This window comes from Artemia franciscana, chromosome 15 (assembly GCF_032884065.1).
Source record: "Artemia franciscana chromosome 15, ASM3288406v1, whole genome shotgun sequence".
In the NCBI taxonomy this organism is placed as follows: Eukaryota; Metazoa; Arthropoda; class Branchiopoda; order Anostraca; family Artemiidae; genus Artemia; species Artemia franciscana.
In genome coordinates, this window is record NC_088877.1 from 42539279 (window position 1) to 42558409 (window position 19131).

A 19131-nucleotide genomic window follows, 5' to 3' on the forward strand; every position below is an offset into this window, starting at 1 on the left:
ATCATATGGAGTGAAAGTTTGAATGTTTTAGTTGTTGTTTTCAAATAGAATAGAATATTACAACTACCAAAACTCACATAGGCCTAGCAAGGAACAGAAAGGCAATAATAAAATATTTATTCCTCATTACTAGAGTAAATTTGGGCTTTCTGTCACTGATCTCTACAATCAAACAGTTTGTGGCAACAACTTGTGAGTAAATAGAGACATGTGATAATGAAACCTGTGAAAAGAAGCAACAGTCTAAAAAAACAATGTACTTTCTTACTTTACTTATTAAAGACTTAAAGTCATGTCCATCCTCATGGGATGTTTTGAGGTAAATTCTGGTACTTATGTATTGTTCAGAACACCCTCAAAATATAACCTAACCCAACCTTTCAAACATAGCCTATTGTTACACTTCCAAAAATGTTCCTTCTTGTAAGAATATAAAGCCCTGTTGTGTCCATTGATGCATTGTTTTATTGTTGGCAACAGCCCCTTATCTTGGAAAAATACAAATGCCTCTTTTTCAGTCTTTGGCAAATCACAAATCTTCATTTCAAAATCCATATTTAGACACTTTCTTCTATCACTATGCATAGAAAACTAAATTAAGTTTTGTCTTTGTGGCTATGAAACTGAATTTTCTCATAAAATGTACCTTCATTGTAGTTTGTTTCACAAAAGAACCTAACTTCACTTATTGAGTGTGTTCTGAATAATACATAAGTACCCAAATTCTTTTGACAGGGCATGAACTGGGGTTTAATATAAATATATGTCTTTTTAGTTTTAGGCAGTTGTATGGTCTTGTCCATGCTTGTTATCCCTCAATTGTTCCTTTGAGTGTGATTTTTGGAAAATGGTTGGAGGCCATTCTTTTAACATGACCAAACCAGGTTGCTGAAGAGGTAAACTTTCAACTAATTGGAGAGTAATTTCCAGATATTTGTGTCTTCTGAAGGTAGAATTCAGCAATTGTGTTGGGATATTAGCCATATTTGCACTTCATCATTGGTCATGATGTGGCTAGAGTGATGATGTTTGTGGTGTGGCTATGCATCTCCAATGCATAGAGGTTGTGTTTGTTTTCTGTCTTCAGAGTCCAGGTCTCACACTTGTACAGATATCATCACTTATGAGGCTGTTGAAGAGATAAACTTTCAACTAATTTGAGAGTTGTATTTCCAAATATTTGTGTATCCTCAAGGTCTAACTCAGCAGTATTTGATATTGGTGGTATGGCAGTGGTCAATAGTCTAGAGACTGCCAGGGTAGTTAAAGTTGTCAACTTTTTCAACTATATGGCTGTCAATGGCTAAGGTGGGGAGGTTTTCCACCTTACTACAAGACATCATCATTGTAGTATTTGTGTTGGATTGAATGAAGTCTATTTATTCAAAACCCAAGTACCTATAAAAAATCACAACAATAAGCTGGGGGTAAATAAACAATGCGCACACTAAGCAATTTGTAAGCAAGCATTACTGCATCTTCCTTCCTCTTTTGAAGATAGTGCTTGCAAGGTCACATGTCAGGTTGCGTTGGGGGCTTTATGACATGTCTGCTTCTGGTGTGTCATGGTGTGAGGCTGGTGGTCACTGGCTGCAAGTATATGGTGCCCCTGACAGGTGATGTGTCTACCATGATAGGCCCTACTGAGGTAGGCTTTGCTGACATAAGTTCCAGTGGGGACAATCTGGTGACTGTCAAAGGGGGTGGTAGATCTGGGGTTTTCTCACTTTTGCTGGTGAAGTTTTCTGTTATCTGCTCACTTTCAGTGTGGGGTATTTGGGGATCATTGGCACTGTGGCTGGCCATGCCAGTAATGTATGGGTGGTGGAAGGGGGTTGGTTGTCTGGATATGTGAATCCTGTTCCTTCTTAGTCTTGAGCCATCAGTTGTTTCAACAATGTAGGACTGTGGGTTGCTATGGCGTGTGGTTATCTTTCCCTTGGTCCATGTGTCATTTGGTTTTTGTTGGACAAAAACAGTGTCTCCAACCTCAAGTTTGGGAAGGGGCTTTGCAGATTTGTCATGATGAGAGCATGATGTCATGAAAGTCCGACTTGGTGATGACCTTTGGTTTCAGGTGTTGGTACGTAGAGGGTAGGGAGGATCTAAGTTGTTGACTCTGTAGTAGCTGTGTGGGTGAGGCAAAGTTGTCTACCAGACTGTAATGGTACTCTAGGAGAGCTATGTATGGGTTGTTACTGCTATCCTTTGATTTTGACAGGATTCTTTTACATGTTTTCATGGATTTCTTGACGAGTCCATTTGCCTTGGGATATATTGGGCTTAAGGTCTTGATTTCAATTCCCCAAGTTTGACGTTGGAGACACTGTTTTCCAGGTTTCCAATTTCTTCAAAAGTGTCCTTGTACTCATTTACCAATTTGGAGTAAGCACTAGTCATCCCATCTTCTTTTTGGATGTTTAACATCAGCTCCAGATCTTTGCAGGTTTTTAGACCCACAATAGGAGTTGTGTTGGACCTGACAATGTAGAATGCATGTGACTGTGTCTTTCCATCTTTGTATTGGCAGGTCAGGTGACTGATTCCCGCATAGGTTATAGCTGATCCACAGTAGCTTGTCAGTTTGTGGCTGCCCTTTACCAGGCCGAGTTTTATTGGCAATTTATTGTATCACTGGAGTGGTAGCACGTTCACCTGTGCTCCTGTGTCAATTTTGAATTTTATACACATTGGCCCCTCAATGGATAATTCCGAAAATGCTTCATCTTCTCTAGTGTTGTTCTGTATTGTGTACAGGAACACTTCGTCTGTGTTGTCTGCTGTTTCAGATATTGCTTCACTGTCCTCCACAGTATGTACAGCTTTCTTTTCTGCACTTCTGCAAACTTTTGCAAAGTGGTTTGGCTTCCTGCATTTTCAGCAAGTCTTCCCTTTTGCTGGGCAAATATGGTTCTGTGAGTATGTTCCCCCACAGAAGTAGCATTCTGGTTTCTTGGACTTGGGGTGTGGCCGACTTGGCCTGCATTGTGGCTGCCTTTTACACGGTCCGGGTTTTATTGGCAATTTATTGTAATACTGGAGTGGTAGCACGTTCACCTGTGCTCCTGTGTCAATTTTGAATTTTATACACATTGGCCCCTCAATGGATAATTCCGAAAATGTTTCATCTTCTCTAGTGTTGTTCTGTATTGTGTACAGGAACACTTCGTCTGTGTTGTCTGCTGTTTCAGATATTGCTTCACTGTCCTCAACAGTATGTACAGCTTTCTTTTCTGCACTTCTGCAAACCTTTGCAAAGTGGTATGGCTTCCTGCATTTTCAGCAAGTCTTCCCTTTGGCTGGGCAAATATGGTTCTGTGAGTATGTTCCCCCACAGAAGTAGCATTCTGGTTTCTTGGACTTGGGGTGTGGCCGACTTTTGGCACTGGAGTCGATTTCCTGCTTGATTTCTCTGCCTTCGAAAGTTTTCAGCTGTGCTTGGGTTGTTTCGAATGCTCTACAAATGGTTACTGTTCGGTTCAGGGGTAGGGTGTCTCCTACCAAGAGGAGTTTCTCACGTATTTTGGGATTGGCCACTCCGCCCACTATCCTGTCTCTTAGCATTTCGTCTTTGTCCACGTAACCGCATGGTTTCACTAGGATTTTCAAATCGGTAATGTATTTGTCTATGGTCTCCTGCTTTTGGTCATGCTTTTGGAAGATGTATTGTGGGAAGATTTGATTTTTCTTTGGGGCTGTATATTCTCTGAATTTTGTGAAGTGTGTATCAACGTCTTCTTTTTCAGCCTCAGTTAGGTCAAATGTGCTGAAGATTCTCTCCCTTGTTCGCCTGCCCATATGAGAAGATATGCACATCTCTGTTTTTCTGTCTTTCCGGCAAGTGGTCCAATGAACATTAACTTAGCATGGTTTTCAAACTTCGTCCATTCGGATTCTAGATTATCTGAGCTCCAGTTGATTCTAGGCGTTTCTGCATCCATCCCACTTCTGACACCATGTAGTATTTGCGTTGGATTGAATGAAGTGTATTTATTCAAAACCCAAGCACCTATAAAAAATAACAACAATTAGCTGGGGGTAAATAAACAATGTGCACACTAAGCAATTTGTAAGCAAACATTACTGCAGTCATGACTGGTTTTATTAGCATTTTTTTGTATGCTGAACAGTCTTGCTACTTTGCTTTAGCAGTCTGCCTGTATTTAGTGTTCTTCTATGGTTGTAGCCATCTGACTGATATATATTTATGCAAGATGGCTCTGGTTGATGCTTTGCAGCAGTCCCAGAGACCATTCTAAGTTTAGCTTAATTCTGCTGTATTCTATTTTTAATTTGAAAAATAGAATGGTGGATTTTCTTGTTATAAACTGCCAGTCATTATGTAAGAAAATGGAAGAATTTGGAGTTATTGCCCATCAAAATAGTATCCCAGTTATTGCAGTTACAGAAACGTGGAATCTTGATAGGTTGCCAGGTCATATGGCAGGCTATGAAATTTTCCTGAGCACATGTGCTGATTGAGATGAGCATAGACTAGGTGGAGGTTTTGCCTTGTTCATATGGAAAGACATCCCCTGCTAATTATTACCGGAATTCTTTCATCCAGCTCATGAAGTAATCTAGGCTATTTGCAAAACAAAATCTCTTCCCTGTTGCTTTTCTTGTATTATAGTTGCTTCAGTATATTACCCAGAAAGTGCCAGAAACCAGGGTGACTTTATTTTCCACCTCCAAACAACTATTGATCACCTGAGAAGTATATACAGTAGCCCAGCTTTTATTATAGGAGGAGACTTTAACCAAACCAAGAAGAGTTGGTTATCATCTTGTTCGTCTTTAAAACAAGTAGTGCACATACCCACCTGCTCTTTGGGGGGCATATTGGACCTTATACTCACAGATTGTGATGATTTTTACTTCCCTCCCTTTTCTCTTGGTCCTGTTGGCATGTCAGACCACAACACAATTCTATGGAAAGCAAGAGAGTCCTTACCAAAGCCCAAACTATCCTGTGTCACTGTTTGTCCTTGTATGGAGTTGGCAATCTGTGAATACAGTCAATGGATTTGCACATATGACTTCCCTCTAGTGTACAGTAATGAGCCCTTGGATACTAAGATATCTGATTTCAGTGCCACTTTATACTGTCAATACCTAAAGATCATTACAACAAAATCATTTGTTGTTAGTGAATACAACAAATCATTTATCTCTCCAGCTATTAAATCACTAATAAAAGAGAGATGTCGCCTCTACTCCTGTGGTGATATTACAAACGGCAAGAAATTGTGAAATCAAATAGTCTCTTTGGTAAAGAAAGCTAAACCTCGCTATGGTGATGAAACCATGCCCTACCAATTACTTATTTTAGGCCCCAAAAAGTGGCACAACACTGTGAAAAAAGTGGCTGGCCATTTCTTCACCAAGATCTGCACTACCTATCAACCTATCAGGGCTGATGAAAAGTCCACCATACTTGAAAAATGTGAGCCTGAGAACAACATAATAGTCAGTGAGTTCAACGTTTACACGGAATTATGGAAGATCAAACCAAATACGTCTTCATACCCTGGTGAATTACCTGCCAAATTGCTATGTGAATGTGCAGCCTTCATAGCATTACCACTGTCCAGCATCATAAACAAGTGTTTTGCTTCCAGCTATTTGCTGTCACAGTGGAAACAGGCCTATATTAGAATTATTCTAAAAAAGCACGTCCCTAGTGCATGCAATGATCTCCACCCGATCTCACTTACACCTTGTTTGGCAAAAGTAACTGAGGCCTTCATATTCAAGTTTCTTTTGAAACAAATTTATGGGCGTATTGATAACTTCCAGTACAGTGGGCTCTCCAAGTATAGTATTACAATCTACCTAGTATGGATGTTTGACTGTGTCCTCCAACAGCTCAAAATAGGTAGCTGTTTTGTTGACATTTGCGCAGTGGATTTCAGAACCTGACTGCGTGCCTGAATCTCCAGGAAATGGGTGCCTAATGACACACCCTCCTGATTGCGAACGCAATAAAAATATTAGGATTACTTTAACTAGTGACTGTAGTTTCAGAGCCTACATTAATTTAACCATCCACAAGGCTAATGCAAGCTTTCAGACACTTACCAAAATGAGGCGTTTTGGGTGTGATACTGAAAGTCTTCTCCATGCCTACATGTGTTATGTTCGCCCATTGCTCGAGTACGCGTGCCCAGTGTGGGGTCCATCTGCTATCTGCTCAGCATACCTATTACGCAACACAGAGTCCGTCCAGAAAAGAGCAACAAGGATTATACTCCAAAACCGCAACACCCTATGATCAAGCCCTTGCTAAATTAAATTTATCTCCACTTAAAGTCCAGCTTGAACACTTTATTCAGCAATTTGGAAAATCTGTCCTAGCCAATAAGAGCCACTGATCACTATTACCCAAAATAGCCCCTCCCAATAGCCGAACTTGGTTACAAAATAAACTTTTACCCCCCTAAAGTATGAACTAATCGTTACGCCAATTTATTTGTGCCTTTCTTCACATCAATTTTCAGTGCTGAAATGTAGTGTGTGATTTTTGTTTAAATGTATAATTTTGTAAAAAAAAAAAAAAAAAAAAATCTGAATTTAGCTATGCTATGATAGTTTTAGATATACCGATCTCTGTCTCTGTATCTCTCTCTCTCTCATATTTGGCATATCCAAGCTTGTCAACGAAGACTTAACCTGTTGTTGCTCTGAATTTGGCCAGTTTCCTCAGCAGTATGGCCTGTGGAAGCAGATTGAAGTGGTGTGCTGATACAATACATCCTTGTAAAAGCCAAATGAGTTTGGAAATCCATATGAGAAACCATCTCTAGTTAGAATTCAGCTTCTGAACTTGTTGTACATATTTTCAATTATTGGTAAAAATTTTTATTAGGGGCACAGTAGTGCTTTAGAATGTGCTACAAGCTTTTCCTCTGTATAAATTCAGAGGCTTACTGAAAGCAATTAAAAAATTGGTATGTATCTATGTTGAGCTTCATGAATCACTCCATCAGCTGTCTTACAGTGAAGATCTGGTTGATGGTCAAGCACCCTGGTTGAAGGTCTGCTTGATATTTGCCCTGGACGAAGGCTTAAAAAGTTTGGATTCTCTGCAGATAAATCTTTGTCAAATATTCTTGTTTGGTAGTTCATTAGGCTTATAGGGCGGTAGTTTTCACCATCCTCTTTTAAGCCCTTTCTGTACAGGAACTGTTGCTGCCTTGTACCATATCTGTGGAATATGTCTAGTGGACCACGATTTGTCTAGTATTATCAGTTTCCCTGTTTGTCTAGCATTAGGCAATGAATTTGAGGGGGTCTTTTTGGATTGACAGTTCACTGACTTTTTTGAAAATCTTGTGGTTGTCCCTCTTCTAGAGTTGAGTTTTGAAATCCCTGTTTTCCTCAGAACTGTGGTTTCAGACTGCATTTATGATTTCTCCCTTGGCAGTCCTTTTAATTGTTCTTAGGTGTTTGGCTTCTGTGGTCAGACTTCTGGTTGTAGGGACATTTCTGGTGATAAAGCTAGATTCAGTATGTGGTGATCCAAGGCTTATTGTCTTTTGATTTTCTACCAAGAATGTTACTTGCAGTCTCCAGGACGACAAAGATAGCTTGTTCCACCTGTTTAGCTTAAATTTACCTTAAATCGCAGCTTGGAGCAATATAAGGATTATCCATCCTTGTGATGCTCCATGGAAAAAAGAATTCGTTTGAAGTAGATTGTTGCTGTTAGATTAGACTCTTGTGGAGGACTCTGCAGCTTCCCAATTGTAAAGGAACTCCTGGCAGAGCCATTCCCTATCAAGGTGAGACTTGAACATGTCAGTTGAAGTAGCAGAAACTGTTTCTTCAGAGAGCTGGTTCCACATATTGATGATTCTTTGGCTGAAGAAGTGGCTTCTGTTGGTCAATTTCTCCTGAAGTTGTTAGGGGGGAGGCTATGCTTGACATGCCCTAGAATCCTGAGAATAGGCTGGTTCTGTAAGAGTATTTGATAAGGTCTCATAGATGTTTGGCTCAGAAATTGGGATTTTTATTGCCTTATAAAGTTTTTTTTAGTCTCATTTTGAGCTTGCACACCAGCAGGGTGTGGTATAAACCAAAATATCCATTGAAAAGTGAGACAGTGTCAACTATGGATGACTCCCATCATTTGGATATTAACAGCCAATGACAATTTGGAAGTGGAAGCAGTAATGGTTGCATTTTTCACTTCAGGCAGAACCCAGTGTGTATATTTGGATGATTGTAAGCTTGTAATCATATGTTAAAAGGAGATTTTTTGGCGGATAAGTTAGTGATGTCTCTCATCTCTGTCAACTTGCTTGTTGTCCATGTCTGAAACTTCATCCCTCTTGCATTTGTCCTCCTGGTGAGTATCCTCCCACAATGGTATCCCTACAGTACCATGCAATGTAAACCATTGATGGGAGAAGGTTTGATGCTGACAGGAAGTGTCAGCAAACCAGTGAGCCCTGCCCAGTTTCCATCAGTGACGCTTTTTTCTTACTTTGCCTGTGTTTGTGACCCCAGTCGAGTTTTAAATATAGCCTAGACCCAAAAGAATTAGGTACCCCCTTGGTTTGTGCCTCCATTAGACATGTAGATACCCTGAATATCTGCAGGGCATTTTCTACCCAAGGAAGTGCTAAATGGCCTGGGGGAGGCCCCTACTGAGAAGGTAGCTCAGCAGATGCTCTTGAAATTGTGTAAAAAATCATTATGCTTGTTCAATATATCATGTGTTTGTTCAGTTTCAAGGTACTCATCTAAAGTCATTAGCATTAATAGGCTTTTATAATTTAAGGAAAAGGAAAGAACCCTCCAAAAGTAATCTCACCTTGCTAGAAATTGTATCATCAAATGCTGAATGTCCAATAAACCCCTTTCAGAATTTTCATGTTCCTATTAGTTAATGCAAAATTTATTATTCTTGTGTCATGGATATGTTTTTATTTATTGTTTTTTTTTTTTTCATCAGGGATGAAGTTATCTTATCAACAGAATTTTTATAACCCTGCACCCTTTTTTGCCCCCAGCACTCATTGCAGCAAGACATAGCAGTGCATCAAAATTTCAAGGTATCCATTGCAGTTAGGAAGGTTTAAATACATATAAAAAAAATGTCTTCTAAGGTAGTGAATCCCATTTAAACCCCCAGGGCAAAGGCCAAAACTGTGAAAAAGTCTTTGTTTTTGTATAAAAGCATTCATTGGTAAACTTCTAGAAAAGTCGGCTTGTTATACATTCGTGAACTCAGCATCTTATAGATATTTTGAGTAAGAATATTTTAGGTTTTTCAACCTAGGTTCATCTGGGGTATGGCCTTAACTTTCTAACAGTAGTATCACTGCGCCATCTCCCAATGCATTCAAGAAGAGAGGAAGCAGGGGAAGTTCTACAGGTAGCAGAGGTATTACCAAGAAAAATATTGGAGGGGGAGTCAAAGTATTCTACCAATTGTATGGTCTTTTTTAATACTAAGAATTAAAATAATACCCTATATTTCAAATTGTAAGACCACTGCATTTTTCAGTAAAAATAAATTTAGCACCTCTTATGTTAACTTTTGTGGGTATTTAGAGGAAGTTAAGTAATTGTCAGGATCATCATTTATCAACCTTTTTGTTTTTACATGCCCCCCTCCCCAAAATTGGAAAAAATAATCTTCAGTGGTCTCAAAGCCTTGTAATAAATAATAATAATTTAGTTATGTCATTTTTATTGACTGGTGCCTTCCTATTAACTTTACAAGATTTTATTTTTGCTATTGTGAGTCTTTTTATACACATTTCACAAAAATGTGTCAAAGATTAAGAAACCGTTCGTTTGTAAATGAGTTTTAATTTTTTTTTTTTCTCAGACTGACTGAACCCCTTTACTTGTTGAATTATAACCCACTGGGGGTTGTGACTGTCCTCAATTTGAGACACACTTTCTTGGGTGAACTGGTAGGTCTGTGTTTTCTAATAAAACACAAAACTGCTTAGAAATCAATGATTGCTTGTAATCTGTATATTCTAAATTTCATGCTTACTTTCTTTTACAGGCTGATAGATTTTTGCAAACTTATACAGAATGATTATACCGATTCGTTGTTTTACTTGTGGAAAAGTGATTGGCAACAAATGGGAAGCATATCTGAGTCTGTTACAAGCTGAGTATACAGAAGGGTAGATATCTTCTTCTTTTGATAATACGGCAATTGGAGTGTGAAACAATCTCTTTGTGGCTTCTAGTAAAAATTTTGCTGGTTTATTTGCTTTTCATCTTCTTCTTTTTCTTTTAAATCATAATTACAATTAGCCAAACTAAAGCAGGTTTTATTTGCTTTTTATCTTCTTCTTCTCTTAAATCACAATTATAATTAGCCAACCAAAAGTAGATCTTATTTACTTTTCATCTTCTTCTTCTCTTAAATCACAGTTATAATTGGCCAACCTATAGCAGATTTTATTTTGCCTTTTATCTTCTTCTTTTAATCACACTTATAATTAGCCAACCTAAAGCAGGTTTTATTTGCATTTCATCTTCTTCTTCTCTTAAATCACAATTATAATTAGCCAACCAAAAATAAATTTGATTTACATTTCATCTTCTTCTTCTCTTAAACCAGAATTATAATTAGCTAACCAAAAGCAGGTTTTATTTGCATTTCATCTTCTTCTTCTTTTAAATCACAATTACAATTAGCCAAACTAAAGCAGGTAATGATTGAATAATCTCCAGAATAATCTTAAATTATATTGTTGTTGATTCATGGTTGGTTGTTTAGTGAATATTTTAAAAACTCTGTTTCATACAAAAGTAAAGAGCTATATTAAAACTAGAGCTATGTTGTATAAATTAATTGTTGTATAAATTAATTGATACAATAAGTCAAATTTAAGACAAACATTTGTTACTCAGGATAAACGAATGAAACTTGAAACAAACAGAAATTGGAATAAATAATCTTGTAAAACTGAAAAATAACAGATATTACTATGAATTAATGAAGGAAATCAAAATCATAATGAATAATCAAGTCAAAATTTAAGAAAAAAAAATTGGCACAAATGAGGTGCTTTGAACCCTGAAAAAGTTGAAGTCGTTTGTTGGCTTTACTGGAAGCAAAAATACATCATGAACGGTTTTTCTTTTAAACTGGTAAAACTTCCAGAACTCATTTTTCAGCACATTGTCATATTTTTAACAATCAATCTAGTTTCATTACTCTGATGCCCAAGACATTTTCGTCTATGCTTTCTCTATTTTATTTTATCTATACTTTCTCTATTTCTCTACTGTCTCTGTTTTAAATACGTTCTTTTTAAATGTATAGAAAATCAATTGGCAAATCATTTATTGACATGAAAAATCAAAATATTGAACTAAATACAAAGATACCAACCTTGGCAAATCATTTATTGACATGAAAAATCAAAATATTGAACTAAATACATAGATACCAACCTCACGAACCAATTCTCTATGTGTTTGAGTGAAATGGAACCAAAGGGGGTAGCTTTTCTAAATTTGTCGCTTGAATAGTAAGACTAAATTAAAAATGTGTTTACTCTTAGAAATTACTTTTTTCTTTGTAGTAAACATGTGTTCCAGGCTGATGGAACAAACTCTGTGTCTGGTAAGTCCTTTTGGTTTGGCTCTTAGTTAATGCTGTAAAGACAAATGGGGTAATTAAGGGGGTAAAGACAATCAGACAACAAACCAATTTTAAGTCCCTTTTGGCCAAGTTACTGTCTGAGATCAAAGTTCCACAGCCAAGCCCTTGGATAACTTAAAATAGGTTTTTAGACTTTGCCTCTTTTGGATGCTATTTTGGCTGGGGAGCCCAGAGAGGGTGTCCACGTTCCCTAAACAAATTACTTTCACAATTTTGCTACAGGCCAGGCCCAATGCGCCCACCTTTTCTCTTAAACTTGTGAAAAATGGGTAATTTGTATTAATTAAAATGGTTACCCCTGGTGTTGCTTTAGTCTCATCTTTCCTAGAGGTATATTTATTGAATCATTGGCCGATCCAGGTTGCTATTTTCAAGTATGGTTTCAATGCCTTCAGGGGTAGACGGTGGCACATGGGGCTGTGAAGATTTGAGGGGTCATAGACCCATTTATAACTTCTAATCATTTATATTTTCCTCACAACATCCTGGTTTTAACAGTGTGTACTTCGTCCATTTTTTTTTCGCAAAAAGTTATTTGTGAGGAATTGGCTAATTGAATAATCTGGATTCCTTTTCCTTGGCGCTGCATGAATTGTGTCCAACTAGGGGCAAATTTTGTTTTCCTTTAATCGCTTCTGGTCCTTTGAAAAAACCTGGACCCTCTTAGGGTTCCTTATCATATAGCAGAAGTTTGCAAAGATGAATCAATTTCACTTTAGATAATATTTTCTTGGGTTTTTGTGCAGTCATTTGTTTTGCTTGTATTCTTTGGGAAGATGTAAACTATCCTTGAAAATATTCATCATCTTTATGTCCTTCTTTATTCTTCTTATTATCTCTTTCTTTATTTTCTTTCATTTTTATACTGTAACTATATTATATACGTGCTTTTTGCTGTATGGCTGAATATTTTTGAACTGTATACCATATCTTTCGATCATGAGAGGATTTTATATTCAAATCAATAAAATAATTCGAACAATTAGGAACAAATCAGTAAATAAATTTCATTTGGGCGTGGATGTATCTTTAATTTTAGTAATTCGTTTCAAAAACAAGCTTTCTGTTGTTGCATTTTAAGAGGCTACCAACTAGCATATATATATATATATATATATATATATATATATATATATATATATATATATATATATATATATTATATTATACTGCCTTTTTCATCTGCAAATTTGTTGGTGCAAACAGTGAATTCCATCAGTTATGAAGCCAGGAGCTCTGGTATTATTGTACAGGAAATCCGGCATATAATTCAAGTATCTCCTATACATAGAAGTTTTGCACTGACAGTTGAGAATATGATGTCAGGTAATGTTTATGAAGCATGTTGCAGCACACAACACCTCAATGAGAAGATTCTTCCTCGCAAAAGAGCAAAGAAGAGTTAGCCAATTCTCTTTTCTTTTTGAATGAATGAACATTCTTTATTACCCACCTATAAATAAAAAAAGAAAATGATTGAGTGCCATAAAAGAAAGGAAAACAAAACAAACATGTCATAAAGCTTCCCATGCAGCACTTTACGAGTAGACATAGAAGTCATTTCTTCAGCCAAAGAGTCATCAATCTGTGGAATCAACTGTCTGAGGAAATAGTTTCTGCAACTTCAAACGACAGGTTCAAGTCCCATCTTGATAAGGAATGGCTCTGCCAGGAGTTCCTTTACAATTGGGAAGCTGCAGACTCCTCCACAAGAGTCTAGATCACCAACCACGACCTACACCAAACGAATTTTTTCATCACTGGAGCATCACAAGGATGCAAAATCCTTACATCGCTCCAAGCTGCAATTCAAGGTAATAAAGATATAGACAAATTACTAATATTACCAAATCTAAAATAGTGCGCCCTTCCACGAGTGAGAAGAGGACTGGTTACTTAGTTTCTGAAACTGTTCATCCCCGCCTGAACCGGTTCCACCACACCAAAACGGTTATCGTTATACCTATGCTTGAACCTCCGAGGGGTCTTAAGCAAAAACTTCGCGTACTTAAAATAGCATTTCTGCTACACTCGCCTATCAGATTCAGTCAAAATGTCCCAAAATGGGGTTAAATATAGAATATGCGGGAAAGCCACACTATTATATATTCGAGAAAGGGCTTTCCGTTCCAGATTAAGCTGCGATGTTACAACATTAGCGTAAGCAATTCTAAGTTTGCATTCAGTATTCTGAAGCAAAAACTTTCGCGTATTCTTAATTGAAGACCCAATCAGAAGACCTAAATATGTGAGTACAGTGGTGGGTGCCACCTCACTATCACTTAGACAGACGCTATTGGGCACATTACTACCATGTAAATTAAAGAAGAGAACATGGGACTTCGCAGCATTCATACTTAATCTTATTTGTAGCTATCTATCAAATAGGTTATCAAATCTCCATTGAAGACTAGCTATTGACCGGGACGGATTTAACAGATCGTCCGCATAACAAAGCATAATGTATCCATTCCTTTTGAAACACAACTAATAGGTAGGCGAATATCACATATCTTCAGATGAAAATCATACGAATCAAAATAGAAAGAAGGAAAGGAAAAAGAGGCGCAGAGGCCATCCCAGCGCGATTATAAATAAATTTGGAATTAAACTAGATCTATCTAGTTCTTTTCTTATTTTTCAAATCATGTTTTTCAACTGCCAACAGGTCTATCCATTTTCTAAGGTCTAGATGGGTAGGACAAGTTTTGCGAACGAAGGATCGCAAATTGTCCTTAGGACAAAGAGAAAAGCAGGCTGTCCCCAAATAGGGCATGAAGAGGTTGTAAGGAAGGACTTAAAGGAAACTAGAACTTGTTGGGAGGGGTTGAAAAGGAAAACTTTGAATAGATTGGTATGGAGGAAGAACGTGTGTAGGTTTGTTGCCCTCTGGTGTCTCAGCTTTGTTGCCCTCTGTCGGCCTGGTGCTGCAGTGAATTGTTAGTAGTGCCAGTAGTAGAAGAATACTATGTTAAACTTTTGTATGTTACGAAAATATAATTTTACAGTAGAATATATCTAATTTTACAGTAAGGTTCAGTGATGCGCTGAACCTGATTTTGCGATTTTCATTGATATATCTTGACTTTTTGGGGATGTTTTATATGTTTTTTAAAAATGAAGAAACTATTCTCATGCTTCTAGTTTCCGGTAACATTGACCTTAATGAACTTTATATATTTGGAGTCAGGATAAAGATTTAAATATTTGTATCGTAAAATGAAGTTCAGTGTATTATTGAACCTTACGAGTTACTGTAGAGGTTTCAAGCTCCCATCTGCAAACATCAGGAATTTCATTGTTTTTTTGTTTTGTTTTTTTTTTTTTTTTTGCCAAAAGAATGATCAGGGATGCGTGTTTATTTGTTTGTTTTTTTGTTGCTGTTTTCCAAGGAGTGATCTTATCAAATCAATGGTCCCAAAAGATTGAGGGAAGCCTCATTTGAACGGATATTATAAGTTCTAGTCGCCTTTTAAGTGACCAAAAAGAAAGGTCAAAAAGAAAATTTTGGCTCCTCACACACCTCTTTTTTTTCTCCAAAGTCTTCCGATTTGAGGTACTTGAGGTTTTTTCTCCGAGTCGTCCTAGATTTGAGATAGCCATTTTGTTCAGCATAGTTGAAAAATTACTTAAATCAGTAAGTTTTAAAGTGATTAAATCTATTTAATTGTATCTAGTATTGTATGCAAAATCACTTAAACCAATAAGATTATTGAGTATATTGAGATTCGGACAAGAAAAAGGTGTACTGTTCTCTAGTTTTCTTGCGCATAAATACAAAATAAACTTTGTTAAAGGTCATTCAAAACCGAATTAACTCAGTTTAAGAGTGAGATAAATTACAAAAGTCTATAGAGCTCCAAATTAGGCTTTTCAACTTATGAAGCTTTGTTATTAAACCAAATGTCTGTGATAAGGATAGCTAGATTGTAGCACAATTTTGTTCTCGTGTGACACCTTGTCAAACAGTTCGTGGTAACGAACTGTAGTAAGGAGCGACCCGGCTCAATAGTAACCAAAACTCTAAAAAATGGAATTTTGATACCAATAGCTGCATCTAAAGAATCGCATTTTAATGCTGATTTTAAATATAAGTTTCATCAAGTTTACTCTTACCTATCAAAATTTACGAGCCTGAGAAAATTTGCCTTATTTTAGAAAACAGGGGGAAACACCCTCTAAAGGTCATAGAAGCCTAACGAAAATCACACCATCAGATTCACCGTATCAGAGAACCCTATTGTAGAAGTATGAAGCTCCTATCTACAAAAATGTGGAATTTTGTATTTTTTTTTTGCCAGAAGGCAGATCACGGATGCGTGTTTATTTGTTTGTTTTTTTTTGTTTTTTTTTCCCAGGGATGAGTGTTTCGACCCAGTGGTCCTAGAATGTTGCGAGAGGGCTCATTCTAACGAAAATGAAAAGTTCTAGTGCCCTTTTTAAGTGACCAAAAAAATTGGATAGCACCTAGGCCCCCTCCCACGCTAATTATTTTCCCATGGTCAACGGATCAAAATTCTGAGTTAGCCATTTTATTCAGCGTAGTCAGAAAACCTTATAACTATGTCTTGGGGGACGACTTACTCCCCCACAGTCCCCGTGGGAGGGGCTACAAGTTACAAACTTTGACCAGTGCTTACATATAGTAATGGTTATTGGGAAGTGTACAGACGTTTTCAGGGGGATTTTTTGGCTGAGAAGAGGGGGATATGTTGGGGGAACTTTCCATTGAGGAGTTTGTCATGAGGGAAGAAAATTTCCATGAAGGGAGCGCAGGATTTTCTAGCATTATTAAAAAAAAATAATGAAAAAATAAATATGAAAAAGTTTTTTCAACTGGAAGTAAGGAGCAGCATTAAAACTTAAAACGAACAGAAATTATTACGCATATGAGGGGCTCACCTCCTCCTAATACCTCGCTCCTTACGCTAAAGTATTTTTAGCAATTTCAACTATTTATTCTACGGCTTTTGTGATTCAGGGGTCATTCTTAATGAATTGGGACAAAATTTAAGCTTTAGTGTAAAGAGCGAGGTACTGACGAGGGGGTGAACCCCCTCATATATGTAATAAAAACATGAGAATACAAAAGTTCGTTGCGTAGGCTAATTTATAAGTTACGTATATCTTTTACTAATAAAAACATTCGTAAAAAATTAAAAGTTCTAGTTGCCTTTTTAAGTAACCAAAGAATCGGAGGGCAACTAGGCTTCCTCCCCCGCTCTTTTTTTCTCAAAATCATTCGATCAAAACTATGAGAAAGCCATTTCAAAAAACGTGCAGAAATTAAATAAAAAAAAAAGTTTTTTTTACTGAAAGTAAGGAGCGACATTAAAACTTAAAACGAACAGAAATTACTTCGTATATGAAAGGGACTGCTTCCTCATCAACGCCCCGCTCTTTACGCTAAAGTTTTTACTGTTTTAAAAAGAAGAGTTGAGAGAAAGAGTCAAACTTAAGCGTAAAGAGCGGGGCGTTGATGAGGAAGCAGTCCCTTTCATATACGAAGTAATTTCTGTTCGTTTTAAGTTTTAATGTCGCTATTTACTTTCAGTTAAAAAAAAACTTGTTTTTTTATTTAATATATAGATAGAGGCGAAAATTATCCTTTTAGGCCACAATTTATTTCCGTTTTTTTAGTAACAGTTCTGGCTCTTGATGATCTACAGGCTAAATTATTTAGCAAGTGTTCTTGTACCTTTTTTTTCTCTTTTTTAAGTGTTTGATCAATATTTGATATTTTTTTTATTGTAAGCCTTATCATTTGTCTTTTCTTTATATTTATATTGTAGCCTACTCCTCATTTTTTGAGGGAAATAAAGAAAATAAATAAATAAATATCTAGATATTAATTTTCTTTTACAGTGATGCACTGGACTCTCTTGGTTTAAAGTGTTATTGCTGTCGAAGGATGCTTCTAGGTCATGTTGACTTGATTGAAAAGCTGCTGAATTTCTCACCTCTAGAGAAGCAGAAAGCATAACTTGCATCAAAGCAATTCATATTTATATTTGACACATTTATTCACCCAATTTTTATTAAAATTAGTTCATTGGCTTTATTCTTGTATTAATATTTGAGAAGTATCTGATTTATTCGGCTTTCTAGTCTGGAGTGTAAACAACTGAACAAGCATTCGATTCAGCTGGTAGAAAGCTTTAGTGAAAGTCCTATTATGCCTGGAATACCTGATAAGGACGCTAACCGGATTAGTGTTGTGTACAATAACAGTTTTGCTGTGTTCAAGGTAAGATGTGACCTTAGTATTTGGTGGGGAATCAGAAGCTGATTAATTGTGGTGTCAGGTTGACGAAAATATGGGGGGCAGGGCGAGAACTTAAAAAAATAAGGATTTAAAAAGGTGTATATAGTAGGGAGGAGCATTTGGTTTTTCGATTTTTGAGAAGAAATATGTATAAAAAAGTGTTTTTGAAAATATAGGGAGAGGGGTAATCCCCCTTCTTTCCCGCTAATTACCGCCCTTGCAAAAGTTGTTGTCTTATCATCATTCATACGAACTATTATATGGCTTTTCGCCCAAAAGAAAATACACATTCTATGAGAGAATATTGAATAAAATGTGTTGGTAAACATATCCTAGACTTAGGTTGCAGATGATTTAAATGTCATAGATAAAACGTTAGCCAGATGATTTTTTGATAGCTTAATAATTCAAATTGCGAGAAAATCTTTAGAATCAATGTTAAGAAGATTAATTTACTTAAGTTAAGGACAAATGAGCATGAAGAAATGGTGGTAAGTGACAAGAATATCAACCAAGTTGGCAGATTAATCTATCAGGGCAGTATTATTAGTAAGAATGGTTAATTGCAATGAAGAAGCCTAAAGTAAAGCACCTGATATATGTTTTTATGAATAAGAAGATAAATCTTAGCAAATAGGCTTCTAAGAGTTTATATGAGTCTATTCAGTATATTTCTATCCACTCTGGTATATTTATTTACTATCGTGCTGATGAAGTTACAAAAAAAGCATGAATTTTGACAAGACAAGTGGGGATCTGTCCCCAAGAGAGACATTTTCTGGTGGAGATTATCAGGACTTTAAAATTTGAAATTCCAATCCGTTAATATATTGTAGATTCTGAAAGCAGCCTGGACGATTTCAAACGATTTGAATTGACTTATTAGACGCGTCCGAAAATCACATCCCACGGAAAGGAAGCATGAAATTAGGCGACAAAATTTGTTTACTGAGACAGGAAGGATCGGGTACATAGACAGGGAGTAGGGCTCATGATGAAGAAAGAAGCTGCTAAGTCTTGTTTTGCCTGGAAAAGTATTAATAATAGGTATCTGCTTATTTTGTGACTAAAAAGTGTAGGGTATCAGTTATAGTAGTATATGCCCCCATAGAACCGACTGACGGAGATAATAGTGACTAAGATGAATTTTACTTACAGTTACAGGAGCAAGTAGACAGAGTACAAGGTAGAAATATGGTGTTTTTATTAGGAGATTTTAACG

The 19131-nt window shown here is 36.7% G+C and overlaps 1 protein-coding gene and 1 long non-coding RNA gene across 2 annotated transcripts; one reads left to right on the forward strand and one right to left on the reverse strand.

Moving 5' to 3' along the window:
- Nucleotides 1-3279: 3279 nt before the first annotated feature.
- Nucleotides 3280-3816, reverse strand: LOC136036595 (uncharacterized). Its single transcript, XM_065718900.1, has one exon. The coding sequence runs from the start codon at nucleotides 3814-3816 to the stop codon at nucleotides 3280-3282; it is 537 nt and encodes a 178-aa protein (XP_065574972.1).
- A 6211-nt stretch (nucleotides 3817-10027) lies between these two features.
- Nucleotides 10028-17705, forward strand: LOC136036503 (uncharacterized). Its single transcript, XR_010619737.1, has 2 exons — nucleotides 10028-10151; nucleotides 17510-17705. It is a non-coding gene; the product is annotated as an uncharacterized LOC136036503 (long non-coding RNA).
- Nucleotides 17706-19131: the final 1426 nt, after the last annotated feature.

Excerpts from the sequence above, each read along its gene's own strand:
- LOC136036595 (XM_065718900.1), bottom strand. The coding sequence starts at position 3,816 with ATGTGCATATCTTCTCATATGGGCAGGCGAACAAGGGAGAGAATCTTC.